This window comes from Danio rerio, chromosome 1 (genome assembly GCF_049306965.1).
Source record: "Danio rerio strain Tuebingen ecotype United States chromosome 1, GRCz12tu, whole genome shotgun sequence".
Classification (NCBI taxonomy): Eukaryota; Metazoa; Chordata; class Actinopteri; order Cypriniformes; family Danionidae; genus Danio; species Danio rerio.
The window spans coordinates 62697501-62713606 of record NC_133176.1 but is presented as its reverse complement, the minus strand read 5'-3'; the positions used below and the strand labels follow the sequence as shown (position 1 = coordinate 62713606).

The window sequence follows — 16106 nt, the reverse complement described above, 5'->3', positions numbered from 1 at the left end:
AGCCCTCACAGATCTCTCTTTTACATTACACATTCTTCAGGATGCTTTACAGTAATCTGTTCATGCATATACAGTAGATTAGTCCATACCAATAATACAACTGATCATTAATCTAACAAAAAACTGAAGAGCTCAGGTCAAAAATAGCACACCTAGATTTATATTTTGGGGAGAAATAAGTGTCCTTATCAGTGTCTCCATCATCAGTGCCTCCATCAGTGTCTCCATCAGTGTTTGTTCAGTGTCTTCCTCTTGTGTGTTCAGTCATTATGGTGGAGCAGCAGCTCTGCCTCAGTGGCTCTGGATGTCCTCCGGGAACTGCGTCTGGACAGACTCTCAGATGACGGTGTCGTGTGGTGGCTGTCTGAGCGTCTGCAACCGTTCCTGCCGTCCGCTTCAGAGACGTTCCTGCGCTGTCTGAGCAGCAAAAACTACAGCTGTCAGAACTTCCAGACCATGTAAAGATCATCCACACCACGCACACACACACACACACACACACACACACACACACACACACATCTGGAGGAGCTCAGACTGCAGTACATGCTGGTTGATGATAGTGTGTGTGTGTGTGTGTGTGTGTGTGTGTGTGTGTGTGTGTGTGTGTGTGTGTGTGTGTGTGTGTGTGTGTGTGTGTGTGTGTGTGTGTGTGTGTGTGTGTGATGCAGGGTTAAGACATTCAGTGCAGGATATCTTCATATGAATGACCCTCAGCGTCAGATGACATTGACCGCCCTCATCTTACCGCTCCTCTCCAGAGGGACTGCAGGTACTGAACTCTTCTCCACTCCTGCTTGTGTCTTTAACTTACAGTCGCTTATGTCTCATCATCAAGAGCTTTCCTCTGAGAAATGGGAGTTATTTGTATCTTATTAGGATGCTGAGGAGCACTTCAGGAGTTATAGTTAGATTTGTGACACAGTAAATAGTGATCTGATAACCTGTGAAGTGCTGAATGCACAGCAAGTCTTTTTCAGTGTCTAATAATTCTCCGGTGGATGGTTGATGTGACTGGTTTTAATTTCATAAGGTTTCTTTGACACCATCAATAATGTAATTAAAAAATAATCAGTTTAAGACTTATTTAATTCTCCAAGAGTAAAATGAGACAGTATAAACGCAAGTGCCATCAGGAGCAGCAGGCGAGCACAGAAACTTCTTGAAAATACTGTGGTAAAATTAATGTCCATAGTTCAAAGCGTGAGCGATGTAGTTTAATGCAGCGCTTCTTGTCCTCACGTTATGTTTCGTCTCATTAAGAGTTGTAAGAACCTGTTCTTCCTGTGCTAGTGCAGTGCTGCAGACATGTTGTGTGTGCATAAGTGTGTGTTCATGTGTGTTTGTGCAGGTGTGGCGTGTGTGTCCAGCAACAGCTCTCAGTGGCTCATCGGTAACTTCGGCCAGTTTTCAGCTCTCGTCTCTCTGAAGCAGATATTCGCACTCAACCCACAGTTCGACCCGGTACACTCACATCACATGCTTTCAATCATATGAAATGTATAATTTTTAAAAAGAGGCATATAAGCCCCCTTACACTACCCTGCACTGGGGGTGAACTCTAATATGAATCAGCTGCTATTTAAAAAAGATATGAGTAAGCATTGGGTTTGGTTGTATGAGAACCACATGCTGTGAGACTTTTCTCATTTGACACAAGATTTAGGTTTATGATTACAGCAAGAAAGCGACTGTTGGAAAAACTGACCTAAATCAAGGTTCAGTCAGACCCAGTGTCTGATCCTGTGTTGTGTTAACGTGATGTCTGATCCTGTGTTGTGTTAGTGTGATGTCTGATCCTGTGTTGTGTTAACGTGATGTCTGATCCTGTGTTGTGTTAACGTGATGTCTGATCCTGTGTTGTGTTAACGTGATGTCTGATCCTGTGTTGTGTTAATGTGATGTCTGATCCTGTGTTATGTTACGTGATGTCTGATCCTAATGTGTTGTTTTCTCCTGTGTTGTGTTGCAGCTGAGCGCACTGCCCTATCTGTCCCCAGATCAGCTGGTGGAGCTGATGTTTGCAGATATTCCTGGTCTGCCGGAGAAAGCTGTGGTCATCCCTGCCGTCTTTGATCAGCTGACTCTGCAGCCAAACATGATCGTCTCCACACTCGCCATCATGGTTCAATCATTAGTGACGGTAAACATGATTTTAACCACACTTAGGCACAGCATAGTATACACAGACCCACGTTACCCTTCATCACACCCTAATACTAACTTATTGGCTGTGATGATTTAGGGCAGGTCTGAGAGGTGTGGTGGTGGAGCACGTCTCATGTCCCACAGAAGAGCTCCGGTCGAGACGTTTGTGTTTTCTGATTAAGTTGTTGGATGTTCTCTAGTTTCAGCCTCCTCCTTCCCTGAATGACACTGTATTCCACTCAGAAGTTCTCCATCCTTATGTCCTAATCCTAGGCAGGGCCGGCGCGTCCATGGAGGCGACCTAGGCGGCCACCTAGGGCGGCAGTATAGGGAGGGCGGCGTCCGCAACACCCCCCTTACCACCCGCGTCCTCAGTTATGTCCGTGACACCTCCCTTACCACCCGCGTCCTCAGTTATGTCCGTGACACCTTCCTCACCATCCGCGTCCTCAGTTATATCCACGCATAGGCGACAGAATAGAGGTCTGCGACACCCGCACGTCCCCAGTTATTTCCGCACATAGTGCGGCAGAATAGAGAGAGCAGCGTCGGCGACATCTCCCTCCCTTCCTCAGCACCAGCGCGTCCTCAGTTATATCCGCGCATAGGGCGACAGAATAGAGGTCCGCGACACCTCACTTCATTTTCATAACCGGTCACTTTCGTTTTCACATTGGAGTTGAGGGCGGCATGATCGTCCTCTGCCTAGAGCGGCAGTTCAGCTTGCTCCGGCCCTGATCCTAGGGTGTCAAACTCCTGGAGAGCCACAGCTCTGCACAGTTTAGCTTTGAAACCTACAGGTAAGTGTGTTGAAGCAGGGCTGGAACTAAACTCTGCAGGGTTGCAGTTCTCCGGGGACTGAGTTTGACTCCCCTGCCCTAATCACCTGAAAGGCTTTACTCTCTGAACTGACAGCTTCAAGTCATAGTGCATAGGGATGAGCACTTCCAAGTGGAACACAGTGTACAACACCAATCAACTTCCCAGCGTACAGGATCATAGGACACAGAGTGTCCATCAGCTGTGCCCTTAGAAACTCTTCATTCCGTCAGGCCGTTTGTGATGGCCAGTTTTGAGCACTTTGGATGGGGACAACACTTCAGTATGGCGGTCATGATTGTTTTCAATCTGAAGTGCTTTTCGGAAGGTGATATATCATGTCTGGAGATTGATCTACTGCCACTGCAGCATTGCAAAGGATTTCAGGCATGAGCTCAAAGCATCATTGGGAAGTCGGTACAGCAAGACACGCTTTTACACTGTGGCACGACACGCTTCAGTGTCAGTGATGCTTTCAGTGTAATCATTCTCACTTGCCTTCAATATGGCGCCACTACACTGATAATCCCACCTGCTTTATGCAGGACTAAACTGCAGAGGAAATGCAAACCGAGCTGAGCACATCCAATCTGAAGGCTCATGAAGTAGATCTGTGACTTTAAAAGCGCCACTACTAGTGTTTAGAGCAGCACCAACAGAAATGTGAACGATACGACAGTGTTGGCTGCGCAGAGGTGTAAGCAGAGCGCTCAACACAGACGGTTAATCTGGCTGATTTCTCACTTGCTAACATGTGATGTCTTCCTCTCTGACAGAGCAACGTCTCCTGCGCCACAAATCAGCTGATGTGAGTGTGTGTTCATATGTGTGTGTTTGATGTGTGTGTGATCTGTCGCTCTGGAGCTCACGCCTGTGTCTGTGTGCTAGTGTCCACCGTCTGGATCACCTGATGCTCGGTGTTTCGGTGGATCTGGAGATGGTGGTTCTGAAGAGTCAAGCTGCTGTACTGCAGAGCGCTCCGCAAGGTAACCCGCTGCCGTATGTACTGCGCTCTACATTTGTGTTAAAGTCTGATCACACACTGATAAATGCCTCTCTCCGCTGCAGGGTGTGTGAACTCCAGCGGGCAGGTGAGTATAGACTGGTTGTGGTGGTAGTGTGTTGACTGAAGCTTGTGTGTTACTGACTGAGTGTCTTCTGTCTGTCGCAGTGTGGCGTCACTACAGTGAACGGTGGGTGTACTTCTCTCATGTGATTTCTGTGTGTAACCATGCCCTGCTTGAGCTGACGGCTGTATCTCTCTCTCTCTCTCTTTCTCAGAAACGGCTGTGTGCCAGAGCGTCAACAGGTAGGGTCACCTTCAAGATCCCTTCAGATAGTAATGCTTTTAATACACAGTTATCTGAGGAATGTGTGTTTTGCACAGCTCTGCCGTGTCCTTGTATCTCAGTTCACCTCATGATGGCAGTCAGCTGTGTAAATTCAGCATCACGCAGTACGCTTGTGCACAGGTATTCCAGAAACACTCCTGAACGCATATAGACATGCTCCTCCTGTCTCTCTGGACACATGTATGTTGTGTTTTGTGTTCAGTTGGCAGCTCTGAGCCCGCAGGATCTGGCAACCGTGTTGTCCTGCATCCTCAGTGGGAATAAAAGTGCATCCAATGAAACCTGGAAACTCTTCACGCAGAAGGTCACGCCTGTTCTGGGTCCAGCGCTCGACCTGCTCGCCAACACGGTGAGACAGCGGATCAGATCACGTCTCCATACAGATTTAAGTCATGTTTTCAGTTTGGTTGTTCCTCGATAATGATGAACTGTGTCTGCTCCTGCCAGAGGCTGAATAAGTCCCTCCCCTTAGAGTCTTTCTTGAATATGATTGGAGAGGTCACTCTGAGCTCCTTCAGCTCCTCCGAGCTGCGAGATGGTTCGTTCGTCCAGCGCTGGTTTAACTCCAGACTCCGCCCATTTTTACCCTACGCCTCGGAGACCTTCCTGTCCTGTCTGTCCACCAGAGACTTCAGCTGTGACACCTTCAGGATACTGTGAGTGTAAATCACACACACACACACACACACACACACACACACACACACACACACACACACACACACACACACACACACACACAGAGGTTTGTTTTTGTGAATTGTGGGGACATCCCTTGCATCAGCAATGTCCTCATAATCCATCTCCTGTAATATCTGTGTCATTATACACATTTGTGACCTGATATGTCACACACACACACACACACACACACACACGCACACACAGTACATGTGCACGCAGCTCACCCAGAGTGTCTTCCGCAGTGTGCAGAGCTTCAGTCAGAGTTTCGGCTTCATGTCCAGCGATACTCAAGCTAGCGTCTGCCTCGACTTCATTCAATTCTTCCTCTCTAGGAAGACCGTCGCAGGTCAGACCCTCTCAGACACACATGAATAAACACTCAGGGTTTGCATCAAACGCTCATTTGCGATGTGTTGGTGTGTGTTCAGGGTGTGTGAACGTCTCTGAGAGCAGCTCTGATTGGCTGATCAGCAGCTTTGGACGTTTCTCAGATTTAATCCCAATTTCGGACCTGCAGACGATCAACCCCAGCTTCAGCGTGGTACACACACACACACACACACACACAGATGATTAGCGTGTACAGATGAGAGTGTGTGTGTTCACCAGCTCCTCTGTGTTTGTGCAGATGGACACTCTGGGTCTGCTGAGCATCAAGCAGTTGGCCGAGATCTCCAGCACTCCTGGTCTCCTGTCCAGCCCCGCCGCCGTCACTAACCTGCTGCTGTATGTGCCGGACACACAGCTCACATCCTTCTACATGTCCATGTCTGGAGCGCTGCAGGTGACACACACACACACACACACACACACACATGTGTCCTACTGCTGCTTGGGTGCAGAATAACACAGGTTTATGGTTCCAGATCACTGTGTGATATGATTGGCTGTTTGTAGAGTATGTGGGTTGTGATTGGCCGGTTGTGGAGATTCTGTGTTCTGATGGTCATGAGGAGTATGTGTGTTATGATTAACTGTTAGTAGAGTATCTGTGTTGTGATTGGCTGGTTGGAGAGGATCTGTGTTCTGATTGGCTGTTTTGTCGAGTATGTGTTTTCTGATTGGCTCTGTGTCCGTCAGATGCAGGATGTGGTTCTCCCTCCTCCAGTGCAGCAAGCGTTCCTGCAGCAGGTGTTCATCAGAGCCAATCTGACCACGGTATCAGACAATGATCTGGTGTTCTGGATCACCAACATTCTGCCTCCATTTGTAGAGAACATTACAGTCCAACAGGTGACAACCTACTTCAGCATCGTCCAGCAGCGGCCCTGCCCTATCAGCCAGCAGGGGTAAGAGACTCTCACATACACACACACACACACACACACACTCACACACTCGCCAGAGCACACACTCAGTCTGTGTGTTGTGTGTCCTCAGTGTGCAGCTGCTGAACTCCTCCAGCTCCACCTTCCAGCCCGCAACTCAGCAGCAGATCTACCAGCTGATCCTGGGCTCTCTCTCAGGTGTGCACAGCCGTCCTCACACATGCTATATTCAACATGCGAGATATCACGCAGTCTTTCTGTGAAGAAAAACAGTGAGCAAGCTTTAGGAGACACCTCTTCCTCATTAATGAACCGTTCTGCTGCTCATGAGTGTAATGAGTCCTGTCAGTCACTTCATCCACATTTCATTTGCAAAGAGTTATAAGCCAGTATTGATGTGCTGTTTCCAGCTGAAACTTCAGTACACACTCCGGGAATATCAGAGATGCGTTTTACATCTAGTCTAAAGAGTCAGAACAGGTCTCCTTTAAGGCATGGGGACACTGCCCTTTTTGCCCTGTTGACTTTCACTCATACTCTGAATGCATCCGATGGGAAACACAAGCTGAAAGAAGAGAAAGTGACCACACTTTTCTGAAATATAAAACATGAAGATGAGCAGTCACATCATCTTGTTTATTCCTGCCACGTCTGACTGCTTCTGCATGTTCAAACTCCAGTGTGACCGCAGCTGTAAAGTGAGCACAGATCCACACTTCACTTCTGTACTGGAAGTATTGGAGCGATGAGTGCAGTGTGGCTGTGCCTTCATTCTAGATTCCTACACTGTTTGGGATGGATAGTGTGTGAATTGTAATGCCTCATGTATGTTTGTTTACGTCTCCATTTGCTCATCCACCCACAGGCCCCGCCCCTCTGCATTGCTATGGTAACCAGAGCTTCTATGCTTTCCTGACGTCGTCCTTCATGAGTTTCCAGTTCCCCAATCTGACCACCTTCCTGTCCCTGATGCCGCCGGGCCGCGAGCCGCAGGTCAGACTCTGAACTGAGAACACAAAGATTAAATCTGTCTGTTGTTTACAACGGGGGTCTAAATGTTGAGTGTGTGTGTGTGTGTGTGTGTGTGTGTGTGTGTGTGTGTGTGTTTCACATCACAGCTGTTGGCTTCTATCTCTCCATCGGACATCACCAGTCTCCTGAGCCGGCCGGGCGCTGTGGACGATGTTTCTCAACTCGGCCTGTTTTTCACACATTACCCACAGACGCCGCAGTACTTACAGACGGTACGGGCATCCTTCACTCCTCTAAAAGCTGGTGCACACATCTGACATTTAAATCCTTTTAGATAACAGTGATATATTTGATCATGGGTGTCCAAAATGGTCCTGGAGGGCGGGTGTCCTGGAGAGTTTAGCTCCAACTCTGATCAAACACACCTGAACCAGCTAATCAAGCTCTTACTGCATGTATCAGAAACGTCCTGGCAGGTGTGTTGAAGCAAGCTGGAGCTAAACTAAGCAGGACACCGGCCCTCCAAGACTCAGTTTGGACACCCCTGTATTAGCTAATGTCTTCTTCTGATCGATATTATTACACGGCTCTCAGGAATACTCATATATCTGTCACTCTGCTGTTCTGGACTGTTTGGCACCTGACTGTTGACTGTTTTTCTCGTGACTGAATAGTAATAATCAGTAGGTTAGTGTAGCTGCATTCAGCTGTTTTTCTTTCTGCAAGCTTTACATTTCATTAAAGAGCTAGTGAAATACTGCAGTCCAGATCAGTGTTTTGTGTCTAAGAGTTTAGTTTTGTGGCCAGTAACCATGTAATAATCAGCATAAAGTACATCCAGCCGGTGGATATCGATCACAGAATAACCCTTCACCTTCTTTAGCCATAGGGGATTATTGTGTCTGTGGTTCCCCAAATTAAGTGTCTGTCTGTCCTGCAGGAGCCGCTGTTGTCTGTGGATCTGGCCCGGGAGATCTTGTTTAGCGTGTGGCCTCAGATTCTACAGGTCCAGAACCAGTCTGAGGTGGACCAGTGGTTTGATTATAGTCTGGATCAGTACCTGCCGCTGCTCACCTCCGCCTTCATCAGCCCCAGCCTCATGCAGAACTCCTCCTGCCTCTGCTTCCAGAAGATGTGAGTGACGAGTCCTCTGGGTTCTGACAGCATGCTGGGAGCTGTGCAGAAACACAGGGCTCATTCTCACCGAACACATGTTTGCTTACACAGCCACTGAGTACATTCAAGTCAGTTCATCTGTATTTCTATAGAGCGTTTACAGTGTAGATGGTGTCAGAGCTGCTTCAGTCCAGTTTTCAGTGTTGAAGTTCAGTTCAGTTCAGTGTAATGTAGGTGTCTCTGCTGAAAGCCCAAACACCGAGCAAATCCACCGATGCACAAAAACACACACCCCAAACCCAGCAGACCAGCGGGAGGGACAGTGGAGGAACACACCAATTCTCATTAAACAGAACCTTGCAGTGGTTGTCCCGCCTACGAGGTCTTCTGATTGGTCCTCTGCTGTGATGAGCAGCTCTGAGTGTAAAAGTTTAACTTCTTTTAACTTGACATGGTGTCTAAAAAACTAGTGCTTCAAAAGTCCTGAATCGGGAGCGTAATAGTCACACACACGTCTGTCAAGCGTGTTTACATTGAAAAACAATAGAAATTGAGAAAATACATTCTGTGGGGTCATATTTTCAGGAAAAGCATAATTAATAGTGTTGCCAAGTACCCGAGCTGGTTTCTGTGACCAAGGCAAGTGAAATCGGAGACTGGAGCTGCTTATTTCTATGGGCTATACACACAGCAAGTGTTTTCAACCAAAGTTAAGCTTCCAGGTTTCTGTGACTATTTTCATCTTTGTAAGGTTCCTGTTACAGCATTAATGTTGTAATGTCATTAAATACAATCAGTTAGATAGACTTCAGCATTCATTCAGATGTTGAAGCATAAAACGAGATAAAAACCGTGTAAACTCACCTGCTGAGGGCAGAAACTCTATTATAAACACTGAGGTTACATAAATGTTCATATTTTAAAGAGATGGTGGGGAAAATGGAGTTTATTCTTGTCTTGTCTGAGACCCACTTTATATCGTATATCTATCATGCAGTGAAGATCACTAGTTTTTAAAGAAATCAGATGTTAAACGCTGTGATTTTGTAATGGTGCGACAGTTCGTTTGAGCTGCTGACTGAAAATGAAAAGTCGGTGTGCATGCAGCTCACTAACCAGAGCTGTGAGCGGAGTACAGCTGAGTGCAGGACAGATATCAGACCTGCTCTGGAGAGGTGTAATGAGGCTGTTTTATGTGTGTTTCTGTCTTTAGTGTTTCTGTGATGGCCAATTACAACTACAGTGCGGTGGATTTTACACAGCAGGACTTTTACGACAGCATCGTGGTCTTCCTCAACATCTGTGAGTTATTAAAGCTGTGTGATCAGCACGTCTTGTGTTGCTGAATGCCTTCTCATTGCCTAAACGCTGGTCATTGTGTCCTCAGCTTCAGATTCTCAGCCTGCGAAGTGTTATAACACCTCTATCCCCGCGCTGAACTCCACCGCCTGGTTCGTCCACTACATCTCCGTCTTCTTGAGTTTTCTCACGCTGGATGACCTGCAGAGCTTCGGCTCCATTACGGTGCGTCAGCGTCTCCAACATCTCCATCATCAGTCTCTGTGGCTGTATTCTTCTCTAAACCCTGTTTGTTTTCTTCTTCTGTCTCTGCAGCCGTTCATCGATAACCTCCAGAACCTGCAGCTCTTCGGTGAGGTGGAGGTTTCTGATGACGTCACACAGCACTATGTAGATCTGCTGTTCGAGACCTATCCAAACTTCAACGCCTACTAGTGAGAATCACCAAGAGCACTACCTAGATCATTACCGGGCACTGTAGTCTACTTTCAGTTCACTATAAAGAATGATCTGTGACATGGACGGGTTCTGTGGATACTAAAGGGGTAGTTCACCCAGAAGGTTATAATTCTGTGGTTAATTACTCCCCCTCGAGTGGTTTTAATGTGCTCAGAGCTTCATTCCTCTTCAGATCACAGATGAAGACAGTAAGAGAGCTCTGGCGTTTCATCTAGAATGCCTTCATCCGTGTTCTGGAGATGGAGTACGGTCTCGGGGGATTGAAACTGAAGCTAAGGGGAGGAATTAATGACAGAACTTTAATTTCTATTGAACTAACCCTTTAAAGGTTCTTAATGAAATCAGATTGGATGATGTGAACATTCAGCTGGTGGTCATCATCATCAGAACAGAGTATGACGGGTTTATCAGCAACTCTTGTATAATATTGAAGGGTTTATAAGGGTGATAACAACCGGCTGGATGTGCATTATCCTGATTATTACACAGATACCTGCCACAAAATAAACTATCACAGCTACTATGAGCTGCAATTATTAGGTAGAGCAGCTGGATGCCGCCTACAGAGACCTACTTACCAAACAGCGGGGATAGGAGAACCAATACAGATGCTCCTCTGTAATTCAGCTGTTATCTGAGAATAACATACCTTTAATGTCGGGATCGGCCAATCAGACTCAAGTATTCCAGAGAGTCTTTAAGAGCTGCTCTCATCACATGCAGTGTGTGTGTGTGTGTGTGTGTGTGTGTGTGTGTGTGTGTGTGTGTGTGTGTGTGTGTGTGTGTGTGTGTGTGTGTGTGTGTGTGTGTGTGTGTGTTTCAGTCTCCCGCTGAAGTTCCTCTGCTTGGCTCCTGCTGGATCCTTCACTCAGCTGACCTCAGTACAGTTGAAGAATGTCTCCGCTAACATCCAGGAGACCTGCTCCGACATCCCAGAAGAGGTACGTACAGGAATGTGTGTGTGTTTGTGTGAGTGTGTGTGAATGCATGTGTGTGTACCAGACATAATGTATTGGTTTGTGTGAGTGTGTATTAGTGACTGTGTGTGTTTGTGTGCGTGAAAGTCTTATATCTTCATCTACATGAGTGTGTGTGTGTGTGTCTATGAGAGAGAGAAAGAAAGAGTGCGTGTGTGAGCATGCAGTGTGTGTGTGTGTGTGTGTGTGTGTGTGTGTGTGTGTGTGTGTGTGTGTGTGTGTGTGTGACTGTGTGTGTGTGTGTGTGTGACTATGTGCATGTGTGTGTGTGCAGGTGTCTGCGGCTCTGGCCAGTAATCTGGAGGTTCTGACAGAAAACTCCATCTCAGCTCTGGGTCAGTCGTGTGTGGGTTTGAGCACAGCACAGATCAGCACCTCTACAGGCAGTGTCCTGCTGGGGGCGCTGTCACTGCTCAGTAACATCACCGGCTGGAACCTGGATCAGGCCATGATGATCATACAAACACTGCTGGCGTCTGGAGTTTACAAGGTACACACTGATCCAGAGTCAGTGCTGAATCAATACTTTCATTTCTGCAGCTGAGCTTCCACCCAAAGACGTGCAGTAGAGTCACGAGCAGAACTGTAATGTCTGCTTATCATCAGTGAGGAGATGAGTGCTGCACAGTAGAGCATCTCCTCCTCAGCTCCTGCACAGACATCACTGAGGGAAGTGGAGTCTGCTGCACTGTGGGGATTCTCCTCTGAGCTGTTCGTTCTCCTCTAATAACTGAGCTGCACCTCAGAAGGCTTTAGGGGAGCTGGGCTCCTGGTGCGGGGCCCAGACGTGTTGTTGTGTGAGTAACCTGCTGTGTGATGTTACTGAACCTGCGTGTGTTTCAGATCAACAGTGCTGCCAGTCTGGAGCAGCTGGGCTCTCTGATCGTGGGTGTTCAGTCCTCCGTCATCACTGCGCTCTCAGCAGACGTGCTGCTGCAGACGGCCAGCTCGAGCGCATTCGTCACCAATGTGGCCAGTGCTCCCACCATCGTCCAGCAGAGCTACGTCAGCCAGGTAACACACACACACATGTACATGCACACGCACACAAACACAGATACACACACAGACTTACACATTCACACACGCACACATGGTCTCTCTCACTCCCTCACACACACTCTCTCTGGTTCTGCTCAGATCATCAGTGTGAACAGCTCGTCTGACGCTGTGATCTCGAACGTTCCGGATCTGGTGTCGCAGCAGATCCCGCGCAGCCTCCTGCTGAGTGTGACGCCCTCGCCTGCGTCTGCACAGCGGATCAACCAGAAGAGGTGGAGACACGAGCAGGTCAGTGTGTGTGTGTGTGTGTGTGTGTGTGTGTGTGTGTGTGTGTGTGTGTGTTTTTCTTCTTTTGTTTGTTTGGCTGGAATAGAGTCAACGTTTAAATGCTGTTACAAGAGTTGACACTTGCTGATGATCAATAAAGCATGTTTGGCATGCTGTCCCGGGAGAGAGCCCTGAGCACGTAATATCCTCAAGCCCGGGGTTCCCTCCCGTTGAAAGGGCAAGAGGGAAGTTTGAGCTCAGGTAGATCTCGGGACCTCCCCTGCTTGTCGCTGTGTGTGAAGTGTAAACTAAGATTTTCTCAGGTGATCATTTGGATTAATCGATTGGCTGTGGTGTATGTTTTTGGACGGTGGGAGGAAACCGGGGAACCCAGGGGTAAACCATGTGAGCACGGGGAGAACATGCAAACTCTGCACAGAAACGCCAACCGGCCTGATAGGAGGTCAGATCAGTGGTGTTCTTGCTGTGAGGCAACAGTGCTAGCCACTCGACTACCGTGTCACTATATCGGGAAAAGGGGTGGGTAGTAGGGGTGGAAGAGGGGAAACTTCAAGATGAAGATAACTGGAGTGAAAAGCTCTGATTATTTATAATGCGTCCGTAATCAGCTAATAGGGCAGATACAGAGCTGATGTAGTGCCAGCTGTGTTGATCATAAGCACATGATCCTCTTGAAATCCACACTTATGTCAGGGGGTACCCAGGGCTACCACACACCCCCCACCCCTGTTTAATGAGTAGTTTTACACAGCTCGACAGCCTCTTCAGATGTGCAAGACATTTCTCATTGAGAGTTATGATGTGTCAAAGTTTGGTCCAGTGGTAAGTCAAAGGGATTTTTCCACCTTTGCGGATCAGTTTTTGGAAAACCGAAAGTTGGAAGAAGCTGTAAGAGACACAGCGTACATCTCCAACCCATTCCCAGAGGACTGCCGATGTGGGCATTCGTAGCAGAGTCTGGATAATACAGAGCAGACGCCGGAATATTAAAGAGTCAGAGGTAAATCCATTCTCTTGAAAAAGCGTGTTGATGTAAATCTGTTAACAGCTCTCAGGAGATACTCGAAAAAGAATTTCACAGGAGGGTGAATAATTTCATCTATAACTGTATGTTATGCACAATAAATATAAGGCAACTCTGTAGATTAGGGAACACGTCTCCACTGATCACCAATGAGTTTCCTCACTCCTGTTGATTAGCAGGAATATCTGGGAGAAGACAGTGATGTCTGCTCGATGAGTACAGATGAACAGCCGATATCCTAACACTACATCCGTCTGTTAATATTAATAACACAGACGTTTGATTAAATGCCATTCCGATGTTGTGTTTCCTCCTCAGGCTGTTTTCATCTTTGAGTCTGTGGCTTCGCAGTTCAGCAACGCAGACACGTGAGTGAAGAGAGCCACTGTTAGCCGCTAGCATGGTGGAGTTAGCTGTGTTAATGTGTGTGTGTGTGTGTGTGTGTGTGTGTGTGTGTGTGTGTGTGTGTGTGTGTGTGTGTGTGTGTGTGTGTGTGTGTGTGTGTGTGTGTGTGTGTGTGTGTGTGTGTGTGTGTGTGTGTGTGTGCGCGCGCGCGCGTGTGTGTGTAGCATTTCCTACCAGGTCCTGCAGGGTTTCACATCTTCACGACTCCAGAACTTCAGCACAGATAAAATCATGAATCTGATCCGGGGATGCAGGAGACGCGCAAACCAGACGCTAATCCTGCAGGAATCACAGGTGAAGGACACACAACATCACAAAATCAACCTAACACAACATTACACAATCACAATCACAATCATAACATCACACTATCACACATCAAGCTATCACACGTTATCACAACAATCACATCACACATCCACAACATCACTCCTGCTCTTACTACATCCCACAGTCACAGAATTATCACATCACACAATCACAACATCACTCCTGCTTTTACAACATCCCACAGTCACAGAATTATCACATCACACAATCACATCATATAAATAAAATCATGCAATCACAACATCACAAGCATAAAATCCCACAATCATTATCACGGAGAGATGTTATCACATCACACAATCACAATCATAACATTACAGAGACATGTTATTACAGAATCACAATCATAACGTCACAGAGACATGTTATTACAGAATCACAATCATAACGTCACAGAGACATGTTATTACAGAATCACAATCATAACGTCACAGAGACATGTTATTACAGAATCACAATCATAACGTCACAGAGACATGTTATCACATCACATAACCACAATCATAACATCACAGAAACGTTATCACATCACACAATCACAATCATAACATTACAGAGACATGTTATCACAGAATCACAACCATAACATCACAGAGACATGTTATTACAGAACCACAATCATAACATCACAGAGACATGTTATTACAGAACCACAATCATAACGTCACAGAAACGTTATCACAGAACCACAATTATAACATCACAGAGACATGTTATCACATCACATAACCACAATCATAACATCACAGAGACATGTTATTACAGAACCACGATCATAACATCACAGAAACGTTATCACAGAACCACAATTATAACATCACAGAGACATGTTATCACATCACATAACCACAATCATAACATCACAGAGACATGTTATCACATCACAGAATCACAATAACATTACAGAGACATGTTATCACAGAATCACAACCATAACATCACAGAAACATGTTATTACAGAATCACAATCATAACATCACAGAGACATGTTATCACATCACAGAATCACAAAGAATCACAATCATAACATCCTAGAAACATGTTATGACATCACAGAACCACAATCACATCATCACAGAAACATGTTATCACAGAATCACAACCATAAAATCACAAAAACATGTTATAACATCACAGAATCACAATCATAACATCACAGAGACGTTATCACACCATGGAACATTACAACATCCCAAGCATAAAATGACCCAATCATAAAATCACAAAATTATCACATCCCAGAATCACAATCATAATGTCACAAACAAAATCACACAGTTGCAAATGCAAACATAAAACATCATAGCATAAAATCATTGTTTGACATAGTAACTGTGATTGACGTGTGTGTGTGTGTGTGTGTGTGTGTGTGTGTGTGTGTGTGTGTGTGTGTGTGTGTGTGTGTGTGTGTGTGTGTGTGTGTATTTCTCTTCCAGCTGACCTGTATGTACCAGTACATCAAGAGCTCAGACCTGTATGCCTTCTCCCAGTATCCGCCTGAGGTGCTCCTCTACTATAAGTACGTCAGGACGGTGTGTGTGTGACTTCAGCACGCCTGCATGATTCTGCATCCTCACACACGTGTGTTTGTTGTGTTTCAGCTACTCTGTGATCAACAGTTCTGTGTGCCGCTCGTATTTCTCTGCTGTGGGGACGGCCAACTTCTCTGTCCTGTCCAGCACACTGTCCTTCAAGAAGCAGATCCTGCTGAACAGCGCGCTACAATGCCTGGTGCGCGCACACACACACACACTAACACGCATATACAAACACATTTACACATACTGACACACACTAACTCACGCAGTTATGAGTGAAACATACACTTATACAATTTCTGAAAAAACCTGTGTGTGTGTTTGTGTGTGTGTGTTTGTGTGTGTGTGTTTCAGGGCGTCTCTGGCTCCAGCATCGCCCGCAGTCAGCTGGATGTGCTGGGCAACATGTGCTGTTTCCTGAGCGC

At 46.5% G+C, this 16106-nt stretch overlaps 1 protein-coding gene across 2 annotated transcripts in view; it reads left to right on the top strand.

The window, feature by feature from the left end:
- Positions 1-16106, top strand: part of mslnb (mesothelin b) — a 56745-nt gene that overhangs the window by 36015 nt on the left and 4624 nt on the right. For both annotated transcript variants that reach the window (XM_073908424.1, XM_073908416.1), the window contains exons 69-100: positions 265-458; positions 672-772; positions 1352-1464; positions 1973-2143; positions 3744-3775; positions 3856-3953; positions 4036-4058; positions 4139-4160; positions 4249-4276; positions 4355-4439; positions 4522-4668; positions 4767-4975; positions 5246-5349; positions 5432-5544; positions 5632-5787; positions 6084-6292; positions 6384-6469; positions 7137-7264; positions 7390-7515; positions 8184-8377; positions 9573-9661; positions 9747-9883; positions 9974-10092; positions 10941-11058; positions 11369-11584; positions 11938-12108; positions 12235-12384; positions 13727-13776; positions 13978-14107; positions 15580-15662; positions 15745-15874; positions 16036-16106. The exon at positions 16036-16106 is cut by the window's right edge and continues 120 nt beyond it. In XM_073908424.1, the coding sequence (XP_073764525.1) occupies positions 265-458; positions 672-772; positions 1352-1464; positions 1973-2143; positions 3744-3775; positions 3856-3953; positions 4036-4058; positions 4139-4160; positions 4249-4276; positions 4355-4439; positions 4522-4668; positions 4767-4975; positions 5246-5349; positions 5432-5544; positions 5632-5787; positions 6084-6292; positions 6384-6469; positions 7137-7264; positions 7390-7515; positions 8184-8377; positions 9573-9661; positions 9747-9883; positions 9974-10092; positions 10941-11058; positions 11369-11584; positions 11938-12108; positions 12235-12384; positions 13727-13776; positions 13978-14107; positions 15580-15662; positions 15745-15874; positions 16036-16106 (3803 nt within the window). The remainder of the gene's footprint in view (positions 1-264; positions 459-671; positions 773-1351; positions 1465-1972; positions 2144-3743; positions 3776-3855; positions 3954-4035; positions 4059-4138; positions 4161-4248; positions 4277-4354; positions 4440-4521; positions 4669-4766; positions 4976-5245; positions 5350-5431; positions 5545-5631; positions 5788-6083; positions 6293-6383; positions 6470-7136; positions 7265-7389; positions 7516-8183; positions 8378-9572; positions 9662-9746; positions 9884-9973; positions 10093-10940; positions 11059-11368; positions 11585-11937; positions 12109-12234; positions 12385-13726; positions 13777-13977; positions 14108-15579; positions 15663-15744; positions 15875-16035) is intronic.